We start from the raw sequence: 17,122 nt of genomic DNA, 5'->3' as shown, positions 1-17,122 counted from the left end.
TGCAATGGCAAAGATAAAAGACTATAATTTCTGTCAAAATATTATCCAGTTTTATTCACTCTGATTTGCTTACTTTCAATTAGTAAGTTCTTTAGAACAAAATGTGGTGAGGCACAGATTTTTAAATCTGTCAAAGGCTGATACTTTTGTGAAATACAGTAATACATACCAATATTGGTATTACATACCAACGATTATGCAATAATCTTATTTTTGTAAATAAAACTGAATTATTATAAAAATGAAAGGAAAAAACACATACACACAAGTCTAAATTCTCCTATTATTAGATTCCACAGACATAGACATACTCTGTTAAATCATTAAAAAGTCTGTAAAATCTTACTCTGATTACAAAGCACAAATTTTCAACAGTGGGAGCGGTTCTGATTTCTCATGTAGAAGCGATTTACCACCACCACCACAGACATCTGGCAATGTCTGGAGACATTTTTGGTTTTCATAATTGACTTTCTGGGGGTGAAGGCATTGCTGACATCTAGTGGTTTAACAGTGATGCTGTGAAACGTCCTACAGTACCTTCAACAATCCCCCACCCCAACAAAACGTCAACAGCGTCAGTGTTGAGTAACCTATATCTACGGTGTTACTTGCACCCACCTCAAAATGATTATCAGGTTTTCTTTCTTCAGAAACAACCATACCACAGTATTTCTGGCAAGGGCCTGATTAAATGAATCTACCATAATGTTCTTATATTTACCTGAAAGGAATATAGGTTGCATCTCCAAACATTAATATTCTATATGCGTCTTCTGGTGTTTTCCCCAAATATATAACCTACATTTGAAGAGAGAAGAAAAAGGCAATTTACTTCTAAATGAAGATATAGTACTGTCACTGAGAACTAAGTTTTGTACAATTTTTAGCCAATCAGCTGAGCCTGGTTCTCTAGCTTTCCCAAGGATCCTACGAGTCACTCAGTATCCTCTCAGTGAATTTCTCTTTTATTTAGATCTGCTGGCATAGCTGGTTTCTGTTGCTTGCAATAAGAGCCCTGACCAACAACTATTTACAACCTTTTGTGGAGAGAAGTATAGCATTAAAAAATTAAGAAACTTTTTTTGGCTGTGCTGGGTCTTCACTGCTATGCTCAGGCTTTTTTCTTGTTGTGAAGACTGGGGGCTACTTTCTAGTTGCGGTGTGCGGGCTTCTTATTGCGGTGACCTTTCCTGTTGTGGAGCACAGGCTCCAGGGTGCATGGGCTTCAGTATCTGCAGCGTGTGGACTCAGTATTTGTGGCTCCCGGGCCCTAGAGCACAGGCTCAATAGTTGTGGCACACAGGTTTACTTTCTCCTGTGGCATTGGGGATCTTCCTGGATCATGGGTTGAACCCATGTCTCCTGCATTGCCAAGTGGATTCTTTACCACTGAGCCATCAGGGAAGCCCAGAATTAGCATTTTAAGAACAGATTTTATAAATCAAAATGTTAGACTAAGCACACGCTTTTACCTCACCTCCCTTCTAAAATACTGAAATGATAGTAAAGAAGTATGTGGGAGATGGCAGTAGAGGATGGATTGGGACTGGGACTGCGAGGCGGATGAGAGGAACACAGATGCTGATTAACTCCATCCACTTAGATTTAACAATTTACAATACTGTACAGGTTTCCTATAAAACTTCATTTGTTTACTATTGTCATTTGCTTCTTTTATCTTCAGAACTACGTCATGCTTCAATTTTCAACTGGTAGAATACTTCAGGTAGATTTTTTAGCATTTGAGGTCCGCAGTCGATGGACCTCTTTGCATTTCTGAAGTATCTTGTTTTCTGCCCTGACACTTATGGACCATATATATGATTTCAGGTCTGCAGTCTTTTCTCTCAGTTTACAGCTGTTGTTCCATGCTTTTCTCATTTCCAGTACTGCAGAAGTATTTTACTAGTCTCATTATCTCCTCCTTTTCCTCACCTGCTCCACTGGTATCCCTTTAAATAAGACACACCACAGCCCCAGTTAAACTTGCCTAGGACTTCTGACCCCCATTCTATCCAAAGGCACGTCTTTTTCCAACTCAGAGTCTTCCAGCAGGGCATTTTCCACCCATATATAGAGACAAGGGGTGAGAGAGGCCACAGCATCAGATGTGGCATACATATATTATCACCCCAAATCAATTCAATTCTAAAGCTTACTCTGGGATAAAACACACTTTGAATTTTGACTAGTAAAAATAAATCACAAAAGAATTTAAATATGAATTTTTAAAATCGCCATTACTTAGATTTATATAAACGAGCTGTTTCTTCTACCAAATTGTGAACATTCTGAAGTGAGAATCCAAGTCTCATGTTACACCATAACCCCACATGCATAAATCATGTATGGACTCTGATCTGATGCTTCATTTGCTGAACTTAAATCTACTTAGAATAGTCAGGAAACTTTAAAATAATTGATAAAATACATTGGTATAAATATAAAAACATCACTGGATTAAGAAAAATTATAAAAATAAAAAATCCAGCAAGAATCTCTGAAACTTAGAGAAGGATATATCTTAAAACTAGTCAGGTTCCAGATGGTATCTTATCAATTTTGTTTTAAGACTCATAAATGGAAATGTCTACCCTGTTTCTAAAAATGATTTTACCCCATTTACTCTAAAAATAATACAGAACTATGATCAACTAACTATACAGACTCTTCTAACACGTATTTATCTATAGCAGCATATAAAGCCACAAAGAACAATCAATCCCAAAAACAAAGGAATGCTTTCTTATCAAGATTCAGACAAATCTTTAAGAACAGCAATACTGACTCACAGAAGGTTGTAAACTACCATGAATTAATTAATCAAAATCATCTATAATCACAGTCAATATTATATTTATCTAACATATTACTTTAAGAAAAAAGTCTTTTAAATCTTTTTTGGGGGGTCAATGAGGGTAAGAATAAGACTTGATTCACTTATGTATTTGCATACATATACATTTCTAATACAACCTTCTCTCAAATTATATAAAATTTTCCTTAAGCACTGGTTAAAGATAATTCCTCCAACTCAAGACTGTAGTTCTTTGGTTTCTTTAGTTACTAAAATTGCAATGGTATTATTTCCTTCTAACTTTCACAACAAAAACAGCCTCTAATACATTAAATAATTGTGAATACAAATTCAGTTCAAAGAACCCAAAAACAATGTAACATTTTTTCCTATGGAAATAAAAACGTAAATTCCTAGTGATGAAATTTTTAAACACAGACTTTAGGTACAACGAGATAAGCTGAAGGAAATTTACAGATTCAGAGTAAGTTTGTTATACAATGCTATCATCTGAATGTTTGTGTCCTATCTAAAATTCATGTTTAAAACCCAATTTCCCAAAAGTGATAGTAGTATTAATAGCAGATGTGGCCTTTGAGACAGCCATGAGTGAAGCCCTCAAGAATGGGATTAGTGTCTTATAAAAGGGACTTCAGAGAGACCCCCAGGCCTTTCCACCATGTGAGAGCCCGCACTGGACTATGCTGTCAGCCCCATCTTGGATTCTCAGCCTCCAAAACTGTAAGAAAGAAACTTCTGTTATTTACAAGCCTCCCCAGCCTCTGGCATTTTGTTATAGCAGCCCCAGAGGACTAAACATGTAACAATCAAAGAAATGTTTTCTAACAATCTGTAATTCTTAATTCTATACCCACTTCCCTAGTCAAAAGCCCTTCCCAAATAAAATTACCATTAATTTGTTCTTGAGAAGAATCCTTAAAATGGCTCCCATATTAACCTAAATTCTCAAATTAGTAAACTCTAAATCAATCCAATGTTATGATGCATCACTGTATTCCCAGCAATTTGGAAGTTATACGCTTATCAAATTCTTTTGGTGTATTTTCATGAAAAGCTATATATATAGAATGGTCACTCTAACTGCACGTTGCTATCCCCAAATAGAAAACGCCGAGATATTAAACAACTGTAATAGCTAACTTCCAAGACAGCCTCAAAAATATTCATCTCCTGATATTTTCACCCTTAAGGAACAGGTCACCACTCTGTAAACAGTGGCCAGCTTCCGTGGTGGCTCAGATGGATTTAATGGTAGAATGTGACTTCTGAGGCTAGATCATAAAAATGTTGTGGCCTTTACCGTGCTTTCTTTAGGACTCCTCATTCGAAGTAAATTAAGCCGTTATTTGTGAGGGCAGCCCACATGGCAAGGAACTGAGGGCCTTTGCCAACAACCAGTGCTAGTTGCCGGGCATGTAAACCGGGTCATCTAAGCACTGGATCCTCTAACTCCAGTCATGCCTTCAGATAACTGCAGCCCAGCTGAATCCAGAAACAGACACACCCAAGTCAGCCACTTTCAAATACATTCCCCACAGGAACCGTTAGAGAGAATATCAATTGTTGTTTTAAGTCACTAAGTAATGGCATAGTCTGTACGGTACCAAGAGATAATACAGTAAGTAATGCAATAAACTATTACCAACTGATCATTTCAGTTTGTTGAAAGTGGCTAATTTTTTTTTTTAATGTGGCAAGTACAGAAATGTAATGGTAAGGAAGCCCCATGGCTTAGGAAACATAAGTAAAGAGAACCTGCTCTCTCTCTCCAGGGTAAGCAATGTCTCTGAAGCAGCAAAAGGCAATCTCACCGGAAAAATAAAATATTGGGGTAGAAAATACTTAGGAAGTCAGTAGTGCTTTTCATGTATCATGAAAAGCATGGTTTTGTATACTATGGGGTTTTTTGGGGTTGTTTTATTTTTTGCTGAACAATACTGCAGCCATTTCTAGGACCTCCACTGCCCCCATTTAAAAAATCACCATCTACCTAAACCAGCCTCTGTGAAAACTTCTGATTTTGGATTGCTGATCTATGTTTCAATACTGGAAGAGGCTCAAGTAGCAATGGATAAATTAGTGGACTGAAACAAAAAGATCACAACTTGATCATTTATAGTTTTAATTATGACAGTTCAGGTCTCAAACAATAAAGTGCAGTTGTTTAGACAGGTGCTTCTCATTTCTATTCTTCTACAGAACATTTTGAAGTTTAATCTATATACTTAGAGAAGCCTTTGGCAGAGTTTAAAAAACCAAGTCATCTGAGTTAATCATAACAAAGGGTATTTAAATTCCAACAACAAATGTGGCAGCCCAATAAACCAGTAAACTATTTTCAATTATTCCTCATGGAGAAATGTCACAATGTTTCTTGTATTTAATTATTTCCACATCAGCCAGATGACACAGTCATTCCAATGCCAAGAACTTGATTGATCTTTTTTTAAAAAATCACTATACGGATTAACATACAATTTTCATAAATCAATGCAAACTGGAAACAAGTTTAAAGATTCAACTGCTGAATAAAAAAGTTGAACAAGGAAAAGATTATCTGCGATAAGCAATTTATGTGATTTTAAAAAAGTAAATAAGAGAAAATCACTGTTACAGTTCCTGCACAAATACTAGTTAAAAAAAAGAAAATCCCAAATCACCCTAAAAAAAAAAAAAAAATCAGATGGCCTTACATTTCAATGGTTTTAACCTCTCAAATTACTTTTATTTGTATGTACAGTAGGTTGGTATAATGATGTTCAATTTAGATAAAAGGAAACTGGAACTTTGACATAGCAAACACATCTCTACCATGGCCAGACAACTAATGAATGTGTAGGAATTTGCCTTGGCTATAAGGGTAAATGGATATATTCTATGTGAGTAGCAGGGACTTTTTTTTGAGACAAAGCAAAAATCCTGAATTTTTAAAATAAAAACACCTAATTTTTAAACATCAGCAAAAACAAACTACTAATTATAAATACTCTGTGGGTTACCTAAAGCTGGCAAGCTATTACTTTTTAACTTCTGGTGTTAACTGCTTACCCTGGGTCATACTCTTAATCCTTATTTATAGATAAGAAACTGGGTAAAACAAGTACTAAAACAAGAATGGGGGTCCAAAATTCCACAGAAGCCTCACAGATTTGCAAACATCATAAATGCTGCTGCTGCTAAGTCACTTCAGTCGTGTCCGACTCTATGCTAGCCCCTAGCAAGTCTCACAGACAGCGGAAATATCAGTTAGGTTCAGCAAGGTGAAAAGGGAAGTAAAGTTGTGATGAACGATGGTGACACAGCCAGCTTCCTCCACCACAGTGCCACGCCGGCCCCCTTCTGTGGCTCTGGTGCGCCTCGCACTAACTTTGCCCTGCCTTTCACAGATACCCAGGAAGGGTGTTTGCCCAGAGATAGGTGTTTACAAACACTTCGGCAGACCCAGCTGGTTCTGTCTCCCAGTCTCTGTTACCCTGTCTAGACTGCTGTTTGTTGAGCTGGATTCACACACACTGTTCCAGAGACTTTCCCCTCAGCTCGCCTTATTTTAAATTCTTGTCTAATCCCTTCACCTTGCAGCCACCTTAACCCAGCATAGAGTTTCTGAGTTCAAAATAATTAAATCATTAAGAAAAAATGGATGACAGGTTCAAAAGGTCATCATTAAATAACAAATTAAGCCCCTGAGCTCTTATTACAAATGTTGAAGCAATCTCAAATTCAATGAAATTTAGGATTCTACTCACAGATGGCTGAATTAATATATTCCTAGAATTTCATCAGTATCACAATTTTTGGTATAAATGTTTACAAGTAAACCATTCTGAAGGCTTAAAAATTGCTTAAAACAAAAATATAATAATAGAGAGTGACATTTTGAACAGGGAATCCGTATGTTATCATAATTAGCTCTACAAAGTAATCTATTAAACATTACAAGAGGGCAAACTTGCAAATTATGTACCAACAGTTTGCCTGTGTCATTTATTTTACACTCAGGATGCTTTAACCACAGAAAATGTTAGAAACAACGGTTAATTTCCCAGGCAAGTTCTCAAAAGTACATTTAACCTATGGAAGAGCTAAGTACTGTATATGTGCAGGAAAATATAAATGTTGAGACAGTAAGATATAACCAAAGCTGATAACCAGTAAAATACAATGGCATCATTTTTGTTTTTTAATATAAAAAGCAGATTTAAGGTGTAATAATGGTAGGCAGAACCAAAAAAAGAAAGAAAATTACATTTAGTAAATGCTTACTTTGTGCCAGATAGTCTACCAGACTGAAATTAAAAGCTAGCTCAATTTGAACCTAAATCCTTCAACTTCTGAAATGAAATCCCTAAACCCTTTACAATGGCCTCTTCCAAACAGCTGTTTGCAACTAGAAATCAATGTTTATTCCTTCCAGTGTAATAATATACCACTATTACTATAAAGTATGCACATAAGAAACTAAATAGAAAAGGTGACATTTCTAAAATGAATCATTATATACTGTAATTATGTTAAAAATTGTGTTCACTAAAATATTAATAGATTTTAATGTGATTGATATACTTCAATTTTTTAAAATCTTGATTTAAAAGCCTAGGTGCAAGTTCAACTATTTCAGTTCTTGATTTTAATCGCTGTGGTAACTGAAAAAGATAGTCTTTAAAATTAGTTTCTCCATTCTTTGTATTTCTTGTGAACTGGAAGTTGTATCAATAGGCTTGTGCATTAGTATATGTTGTATCACATCAGAAAAGAGACTACCTAAATTACCACTATTGGTGCTAAAAATGGCCACTGGATTAGGTGCTAACCATCAAATCCCTAAAGAGCCTCTTGATGTAGGTGAAAGAGGAGAATGAAAAAGCTGGCTTAAAATTCAACATTAAAAAAGTAAGATCATGGCATCCAAAATGGGGGAAAAAATGGAAACAGTGACAAACTTTGTCTTCCTGGGTTCCAAAATCACTGCAGACGCTGACTGCAGCCATGATATTAAAAGACACTTGCTCCTTGGAAGAAAAGCTATGACAAACTTAGCGTATCCACTTTGCCAACAAACGTCCGTATAGTCAAACCTATGGTTTTTTTTCAGTAGTCATGTACAGACAGATGTGACAGTTGGACCATAAGAGGGCCAAGCACTAAAGAATTGATGCTTTCGAACTGCTGTGCTGGAGAACACTCTTGAGAGTCCCTTGGACAGCAAGGAGATCAAACCAGTCAATCCTAAAGGAAATCAACCCTGAATATTCACTGGAGGACTGGTACTGAAGCTGAAGCTCCAATCCTTTGGCCACCTGATGCGAAGAGCCGACTCACTGGAAAAGACTCTGATGCTGGGAAAGATTGAGGGCAGGAGAAGGGGGAGACAGAGGGTGAGTTAGATGGCATCACCAACTCAACAGATATGAGTTTGAGCAGACTCAGAGTTGGTGAAGAACAGGGAAGCCTGGAGAGCTGTAGTCCATGGGGTGACAGAGTTGGACACAATTTAGTGACTGAACAACAATAATCAAATCCCTTTAATATATCATTATACATCATTTACCATGATACGTAAATGCAAGTGCAGGAATGATTACACTCGTTTTTTCATCCCGTTCAGCAATGATGTACATTTGGTTAGTAAATTTCTAATTTCCTAAATGCTAATCGATAGATGCTAGAATAGTGCTGCACATTTTTCAAATATTTAGCAAATGAGTTAAAAACCTATTGAAATATTGTTAAAGCTGGTTTTAAAATTTTGTTTTGTGGCTATTAATGTAATACTTTACTTCAAAAACTGGTCATTAAAGGGAACTGGCTATTCATTCTGCCTTCTCAGTAAGAAAATTGGTTTCAGGGTAACCAAAGAGTCCCAACTGAATGAGGGAAAGCTTAATTCCCATAAAAGTAAGACAGCTAATAAGTGAAAGAAGAATGAATAATTTAAAAAATGTTATACTGATACCCTAGTAAAATGATTGATTCAATCAAGCATATTTGATTGTTTAAAACAGCAAGACGCATGGTTGATAGGGAACTGAATATACAAACAGTTCCAAAATCACCCCACACAGAATGCTTAAATCATAAGGACGAAACAATGTATTGAAGAGATTTGATGGTTAGCATTTAATCCAGTGGCCATTTTTAGCATCACTAATGGTAATGTAGGTATTCTATGTTTTCTGATTGATACAACATATAGTACTAAGGCAAACCTGTTGATACAACTTTCAGTTCGCAAGAAATGCAAATAATGGAGAAACAAGTATAAAAAATACCACAAAAAAAAAAAAAAAAGAACAACAACAACAACAAAAAACCACGAAGAAGAAACCAGAGAAATTCAAAAGGTGGAACTTTCTACAAGAAACTAGGTCTGGTTTCTTAAAAAAAAAAAAAAAAAATCAATGTTAGCTAAAAAGGACCATGTGTGAGAGAGATTTAAATACACAACAACCATATGCAATATATGGTCCTGAATTAGATATTGGTGTAGACACTTTGGATTAATTGAGAAATACAAATATAATCTGGGTATACAGATGATGGAACATGTACTGAAATGAAAGAACAGATCACTGACTAAGAAAAGTCATGTGATAAAATTATACTGGTGAACATACGCTGCTTCTATAAAGATAAAAGTATCTTTTAAAAGAAATTTTTCTAAGTTTCTCAAGGGTCTGAATATGGTTTTGTACACATTTTTTATAACAAAATGACAAAGTTTCAAACTTTGATTTTCGAAATGCCCTCACAAAAGTGAATTTGTTTTGAAAAGCATTTACTTTTCCACTTAGAATTTCATCCTTACTTGAAATGACAGGTTAAAGTACCACCACCCCAAAATCGGGCTAGGAAACAGCCACTGACTTATCACAACATGGCAGCAAACTTATCATTTTGTAAAATGCTAGGATTAAATTATCCTTTTCTCAAAAAAAAAAAAAAAAAACCCACACACAAAACTCAGTTATCTTTTATGTCCCTCAACTCTTTTATTGTGAGTGATACAAAAAGATTTTTAGTTTTACCCTAATTTGTTATCCAAGAATCTAATATTTCAGATAACTGGCAAATCTGTTTACCAGACCACATAAACTTAATAGTTAGAAACACATTGAAAAGTCAAGCTGCTCTTATTTGTTACACCACACATGGTGCCCGACCATCTGACAAAAGGACTAAATATACAGACATGTCAATCCTATTTTAAGTATTTGAGTATTTTAAGTATTTGTAAGGCCTAACTGCTTCTGTTGTTAGGGTAAAAAATAAACAGAATTACTAACTTTATCCTTTCACTCTCTTCACACCCTCTATTAGGTCCTTTTGCGTATACAAGGATGAAGGGAGAATAGTTCCTTTCAGAGGCCCAGAGTTTAATAAAAAGACAGTCAGTCCTTTTAAACAGATTCAGTCCATTTGGAATACTTCTTCCTGACTGTACTTCCTCCAGACTTTTTGCTTTAATGTTACTACACCACCCTCTAAGTCAATCATTAAAAAGCCTTATTGTCTCCAAAATTCCTCAAACAACTTCAGGAAAAGGTCATCAGACCTGAAGGTCAATTTTTAAGGAATTTTCATGCATCTCTGTAAATCTTTAATTGGAGAACTCCATAGTCTTCAATCAGATCAAACCTGTACCACTTACTTACTTACGTACTTGGGGTATACACACTTATGTATTGACACTCCTTTGCTACTATTAATAAATCTCCTTTTCTTAGAAGTTTTTCTCCTGTTTCCCCACCTAGCATCATTATAGCCCCAATCTCCTACTTGAACGAGCCAGTCATGGCTACAAAGCCATTTGCTACAGCCAAGAGCCATAAACCTCCTGCCAAGCTGGCTTCTAACTGAACAGAGGAATGAACTCAAGTGTAATTGTTTACCTGGCACTTTCCTAACCAGTCAAATCAGTGCTAACCTGGGAGTCTAAAACCCTGGAAGGATTTCTAAAACTAAAACATATTAGCTGTAGAAAAATACACTTTTACATGCCAAAATACAACCATAAACAAAGTCAAAAGGCTAACACCAAACTGGGAACCAGTATGCCAACACATTTTCAATCAATATGCCAATGGGTATTGAGTTTTTTCACTACCTAAAAAAAAAAAAAAAAAAAAAACCAAAAAATTTAAGACGAGAGATTTCTTATTTATAAAATTATCAAGTGTTTTATTTCTAAGACAACCCTTGGTTCCCACCATACCCACAGCTACCCTCTAAGGGATTCTTTCACACTGAAGTCATCATATCTGGCTACTCAAGATCCCACCATTTTAGAGATCATCTCATCTGACCAGAGAGAGACAATGGACTGACCCCAAAGTAGTTCAGGAGAGTGCTGTGTGTTCTGCTCAGGAGAACATTCTCTTAAATGAAACAACTTCAGCCATTCCAGATTTTTCTCCTGGGCAAGAAAGACTTTTACTGTTACATCAAAAGCCATTTCTTCAGGGTTCCCTTTAATACTTTATGAACACCAAGAATTCTGGCTGTGTCCTTTTTCCTGGAAAGTTATCACAGTTTAATCTGTGGTGCTCCTCTCCCCATTGACTAGCCAAGTAATGGGACCAAATATCCCACTTAAAGCAGCTACCTTCTTCATTCTCTTTCTCTTGGGATCCTGCATAGCCTCCTACCAGCACTGCCCCCTCAGGAGTTTTGCTGCTAAGTACAATAAACATCAGGGAAGATGACAAAAGCCAAAAAGTATAAGTCCTTATCTGGGTAAGCTTGAAAAAAAAAAAACAAATTTTAAGAAACATAATCTAAAGTCTGTGTTTCATACATTCAGAGATGATAATAAAACTTAGTTATCTCAGAATCACTTCTCTCGATTACTTTTGTGAACATAAACAAACACAAACCCCCACCATAAACATAGAAAAGAAAACTATCCAACTATTTTGAGGTGCAATTTCACCAAGTACCATGAACTTTTTGGTCTAATCACTGTAAATTCCAAATTTTCAAACTACATGTCAGAAAAACAGTTTTAAGTGAAAGCATGACAGAAGCAACCTGGGGGAAGAAACAACTTACCCCAAGAACTCCAGCACCAACCCTTTTTTTATCTAGAATAACTACTCGATATTTTCCCCCACTTGGCAGAGCAGCTAGGTTCCACACCACCAAAAACATGAAGACCACCACTGCAAGAAGGACCTCTTGGCTTATTTAGGAAAATCTGTTACTTAGGTACTCCTAGAGATGAATGAAAGTACTACACAAAACCTGACTCTAAATAACCAAATACTTTCCATGACATTTACACATAAATGAAATTCGTAAGTCATGAAATACTGGCTATGCCAAAATAGTCTTCCAATGACCTAAACAGACCACCCACTCAATGCTGTGTATAATTTACACAGTATGTTACCCATTTTCCTACAATATTGACATGCCATGTCCTGCTATATGCTTTGACATGTTCAGAATCATACCTCAGTTGGGGAAATATTGCCTGTACTCAAATTATAAAGAACTCTAACCACATGTGATACACTTTTTATGTATTTTGGTTTTGTTTTTATAAATCAATCGAAATCTTGACTCTACTTTCATAACTTTACTACATGTATCATGACTTAATAGAAACACAGCTTTGGGTCATTATTTTCTAAATTTAAGTGCCATAACACTTAAAAAGGTATTCATGGTAGTTGATCTTTTTTTAAAAATAGACTTTTTAAAAAAGCAGTTTCAGGTTCAGAACAGCAAAACTGAGTAGAAGTTACAGACATCTCCCATATACCCCTTATCCTCTCCATAGACTTTCCCACTTGGTCAATTTTTATAAAGCAAAAGATATTCTTTCTGGCAAGAAATCAAGATCTCTTAGAAAAAAGTAATATCAAAACACCAACTACAAATACCACTGTTGTACATGATTTCACTAAAATATTAGAAAAGCAGTTAAATACTTACCATATAACATCCAACAAGGAAAGCAGCATTTGCTTGTTTTCTCTGATCAGGGCCAGTAAAATGTATAATTTTCTTCCTCATCATTGTAATGGACTGCATAAAGATAAACAGTTGCTAGTATTTCCTTTCTAATTTCAAGTTTTCAAAAACTTTATTTTGTGATTAAAATAAATTCTGGATCTCACAATGTTGAAGCATTCAGAAAGACTTTTTAAATTGATACTCAAAAATACTATGTACATTCCCATAAAAGACATACTCTTGGAATAGAACAAATGTATAATTGAAGAGTGGGAGAGGAGACACCTGAAATTAATATATCATAAATCAACCACACTTCAATTTTTTTAAAAGGAGGAGATACACACAGATACACTTTGAAAGTATAGACTATCTCTGAAAGAATACATAAAAGCTGGAAAAGGTAGTAAAAGAGATCGTTTTTCCTTTCCCTATTGTCTGATTTTTTAAAAAATCTATTTCTGAAACCTTTAAATTAAAAGAAAAGGGTACAAAAATAGGTAAAATAATTCATTCTGTTAGAAATCAGGATAGTGAATGGGGTAGGGAGGAGTGGAGTGAGGAGGGTGGTACAGAGATAACCAGGAGAGAGAAAACGGGCTGTTCCTGGGGTGTTGCTAGAATGTTCTGTTCTTGATTAAGTTAAAAATAAAAAGGATATAGAAAGTAAAACCAAAGGAACAACATGATTTGTTAGTACTTCTTTACATGTACTTCACTAACTTGAGTTGAAATGTTTCAATTAAGGGTAAGAAATAGGATATATTCAGCTGAATAAGCACAGTATTTCTTCACTTCTGTGAGCCAGTGTTTTGGGTATTTCAATGATGAACGTGTACATGATGAATTTTCCTTTGGTTGTTTAGAAAGAGTAAGAGACACAAGTTGATTTAAAAAAACAACAACAACCCAACCAGCCCTCAAGCAGCATAAGACACTCTTACTATAAACTCAACACATTTTTTATCACTATTAATTGAACAGGAATCAAAGTTTCAATCAGGTTGGATGGTCAATACTCTACAAGTTGTTCTAGTGAATATTAATGATTTTTTACTTTTGAAAAAAGGATGAATATAATCTTCATTGACCCAAAGGATAAAAGTCCTTCAGTTCAGTTCAGCCACTCAGTCATGTCCAACTCTTTGCGACCCCATGAATCGCAGCACTCCAGGCCTCCCTGTCCATCACCAACTCCCGGAGTTCACTCAAACTCAAGTCCATCGAGTCGGTGATGCCATCCAGCCATCTCATCCTCTGTCGTCCCCTTTTCCTCCTGCCCCCAATCCCTTGGATGGCCAAATATTTCTAATGTGTAATTTTAAGTCTGATGTTCAAGGGAGAAAATATCTGCCTTACTCACTAATTAATTTTCAATGTAATATAATTTTTAGTTGACAATGAGTTTTATTTCTGTGTAGTAGTCTAATAAATAATCAACTGAATAAACTTGTTTTTAAAGAGTACCCGCCCCCAAATCCAGTATTTCTACTTGAGAATTTATAGTGACTCTTGGAATTGCTAGCAGTACATAAACTTTTTGTTTTATATAACTAATAATTCAAAGTTTTTTAAAAAATAAATGAATAAGGTCTAAGTTCAAACCAACAATACACTCTTATAATTTAGTGATACTCTTAAATATATGCTGTTTGCTCCTGTTTCCCTACTCCTTAATCATATGTGTAAAGGGTCAAGTAAAGAGTCACAAGTAGTAAAATATGAGAGATTCAAGATACAATAAAGTAAGATGAACTGATTTCTCTTAGTCTCCTAACATTCCCTACCACAGTGAAGGGAGAAAGAACAATGACCAAAGGAAGGAAAGCTTCTCTTGTTAGGTTTCAGTTCTATTAACTCAGACAATAAGAGATTCACTTTATTAACAACTTCCACTTTGGCTTTTCAAGTATCTAAACATCACCAATCCAAATCAGAATCAAATGACCCAAACTTAAACCATTCCATCAAAACTCTAGAAAAACAGATATACTATGACTTCATAAAACAATAAACCACATGTATGTCCCAAACACCACTGTAGTGAAAAAACATGACATTGCCTTTTAAAAAATAGATTCCCCCTCCTTCCCACAAGATCAGGCTAATCATGATTATTTAAGTGAAACCTCAGTAAAAAGTACTTTACCTTTAATTTCTTATTTATCTTGCAGCAGTATCTGTAAACCATTGCTAGATTGAGTGGTCCAAAATCTGCGTAGAAGCTGCAAAAATGAAACACAAAAATGTGTATGTGTGTTCCAGATGCTCTGAATATAACTGCCTTTTTGTAGGTATGAGATCAAAATAAAGCAAGCAAGTACACACCAAATTATTATAGGTCATATAACTTAAACGTTATTGCCTTACTAATAGAAGAAATACTTTGGTAAAAAGACGACTGTTAAATAACATGATAAGTGCTACAACACCTTTAAATCTAACCTCAAATAATACATGAAAATACTTTCTAAATAAAAAAGGCTATTTTTCCACACATTTTTCCACTGGCAAAATTATCTTACTTAGTACACTAGTTTATATTTCATTATACTGTAAGCTATTAGAATTTCAAATGTAAATTGTTAAACTTAGGAGAATTCTTTCACTTTTTGATTTTTCCCCTCCTAAGGATCTATTTTATTACCAAGGATTAAAATCAGCATCCTGCAACTAACAATCAACAGATTTGCAATGTTCCAATTTTATAAACATACCTTTAGATTTTTCACAATAAAAAAAAGTTACTAACAATCTTTTAAAAAGCAATACTTACTTTTCATATTCAAGTTCATTATCTATGCTGAAATAATGTACATTTGATGAACTCTTTGGTCTGCTGAAGAGAATGGCAAAACAAAGGCGATCTGAAATGGAAAAATTGTAATGTTCCTTCCTTCACATTATTTAAAACGTTTCATATATCATGATGCAACTCTTTTCAGATGAAGTAAAAAAATTCCTTTTCCATGCATGTTTTACCTATGGTAAGGGTATCAGTGAGTAACTTCAAAATGTTCTATTTTGGTGGGTAATAATAAATAAGCAATTTTTAAGAAGGAGAAGTTGCCTTCAATATTAGTTTCAAGAGCTGTCAGCGACTTTTCACATAGTGATACGACTCAATTTTTGGATGAACCTCTCATTGCAAAACGTTAGCTACTCTAGATTAAAAAATTTCAGCAAGGCAGCAGGCATTTCACGGCTAGACCACCAGCCTTGATGATTCTCCCTATGTTTCGCTATATTTTCAAGACATCCTAAAAAGTTATTTCAATAAGAAGCTATGTTTTAAGCAGAAAGACAACGCTCTCAAAATTGCCTCAAAATTAATGTTTACGGCTACAGAACACAAAACAAATCCTGTTTATCCAGTGTTCTTGGGGGTCACTTTTTTGGATCCGGAACCACTACTTCTGTAGTGATTTTTACAATCAGACAAATTACCATTATAACAGAGGCAATGAAAGTTTTCTGTATGATGAGTATGAGATGAACCTGCATTGCATAAATGAAGTTAGGCTGTTGTGAGGTTTAGCAAGAATGCTAGGAGGCTCCACCCTTCCTTTCCCACCCCACCCCAAAAAGAGTTGCCCAAAAATCCTTGGGGAAGCAGTATGCCACAATAACTAGTAGTAGTAATACTAATAGTAGTGCTAGTAGAATACTTACATTCAAATTATGGCAAAATCAAGTACAACCCTTAAAATAGTAAGAAACAACAGATGCCAGCTGGCATCCTTTCCCCAAATAGTATTTAAGCAATTTTTGCCTACAATTCAGTGCACACAACTGCTATATTTTTCCTGTGAATGCGTCAACTAAAACGTCTTGCAACCACAAACACTCAAACAGATGACGGAGCTTACTCCTTTCAACCACAAATGACCCTTGATCCCCATGCACAGCGACCAGGGAGTTCGCTCCGAGGTGGAGAGCCTACGAGCCATGGTGTAAGACACAAAGGTCCCAAGTGCACACGTCAGTGCGGATTCACCCCCAAAGCAGGACCACGTCTGAGCACTAGGAGTCCCGGGAGGCCACCCACGCCCGTGAGACAGCTTCGGCCCTGGTCCCAAAGTTTAAAGGCGCGTCTTGAGCAGCAGTGGGGGCTCCTCGACCCCTGGGCACTGTCCGATGCCCTCTAAATAGGGGGTGTCCCAGAGGCGCACCCTCCGCACTCACCTCTGATCACCTCGGCCACCAAAGGGGTCCCTGCACCCTCCCGGCTCATGACTCCAAAGCATCTGGAAGGCGGGGCAGAGGGGAAGTACCGGGCGGCGGGGGAGAGGAGGGCCGCGACCACACCCCCGAAGTTTAAAAAGCAAAAAAGTTTAAAGGGCC

The 17,122-nt window shown here is 36.0% G+C and overlaps 1 protein-coding gene across 8 annotated transcripts in view; it reads right to left on the bottom strand.

The window, feature by feature from the left end:
• The window catches only part of CDC14B (cell division cycle 14B), a 59,004-nt gene extending 41,888 nt beyond the window's left edge, over nucleotides 1–17,116 (bottom strand). For 7 of the 8 annotated variants that reach the window (XM_010836008.1, XM_010836007.1, XM_010836009.1 and 4 more), the window contains exons 1-5: nucleotides 16,964–17,105; nucleotides 15,555–15,645; nucleotides 14,928–15,003; nucleotides 12,758–12,850; nucleotides 725–801 (exon numbers count right to left, since the gene is read on the bottom strand). In XM_010836008.1, the coding sequence (XP_010834310.1) occupies nucleotides 725–801; nucleotides 12,758–12,850; nucleotides 14,928–15,003; nucleotides 15,555–15,645; nucleotides 16,964–17,012 (386 nt within the window). In that variant the 5' untranslated portion in view covers nucleotides 17,013–17,105. Of the gene's footprint in view, nucleotides 1–724; nucleotides 802–12,757; nucleotides 12,851–14,927; nucleotides 15,004–15,554; nucleotides 15,646–16,963 lie in introns of all 8 variants that reach the window. The other variant, XM_010836005.1, reaches the window with a different exon arrangement.
• Nucleotides 17,117–17,122: the final 6 nt, after the last annotated feature.

The sequence above is a fragment of the Bison bison genome, unplaced genomic scaffold, assembly GCF_000754665.1.
Source record: "Bison bison bison isolate TAMUID 2011002044 unplaced genomic scaffold, Bison_UMD1.0 scf7180017864057, whole genome shotgun sequence".
NCBI lineage: Eukaryota > Metazoa > Chordata > Mammalia > Artiodactyla > Bovidae > Bison > Bison bison.
Note: the sequence above shows the minus strand (reverse complement) of the source record. Positions and strands in the feature narration are given on the sequence as shown.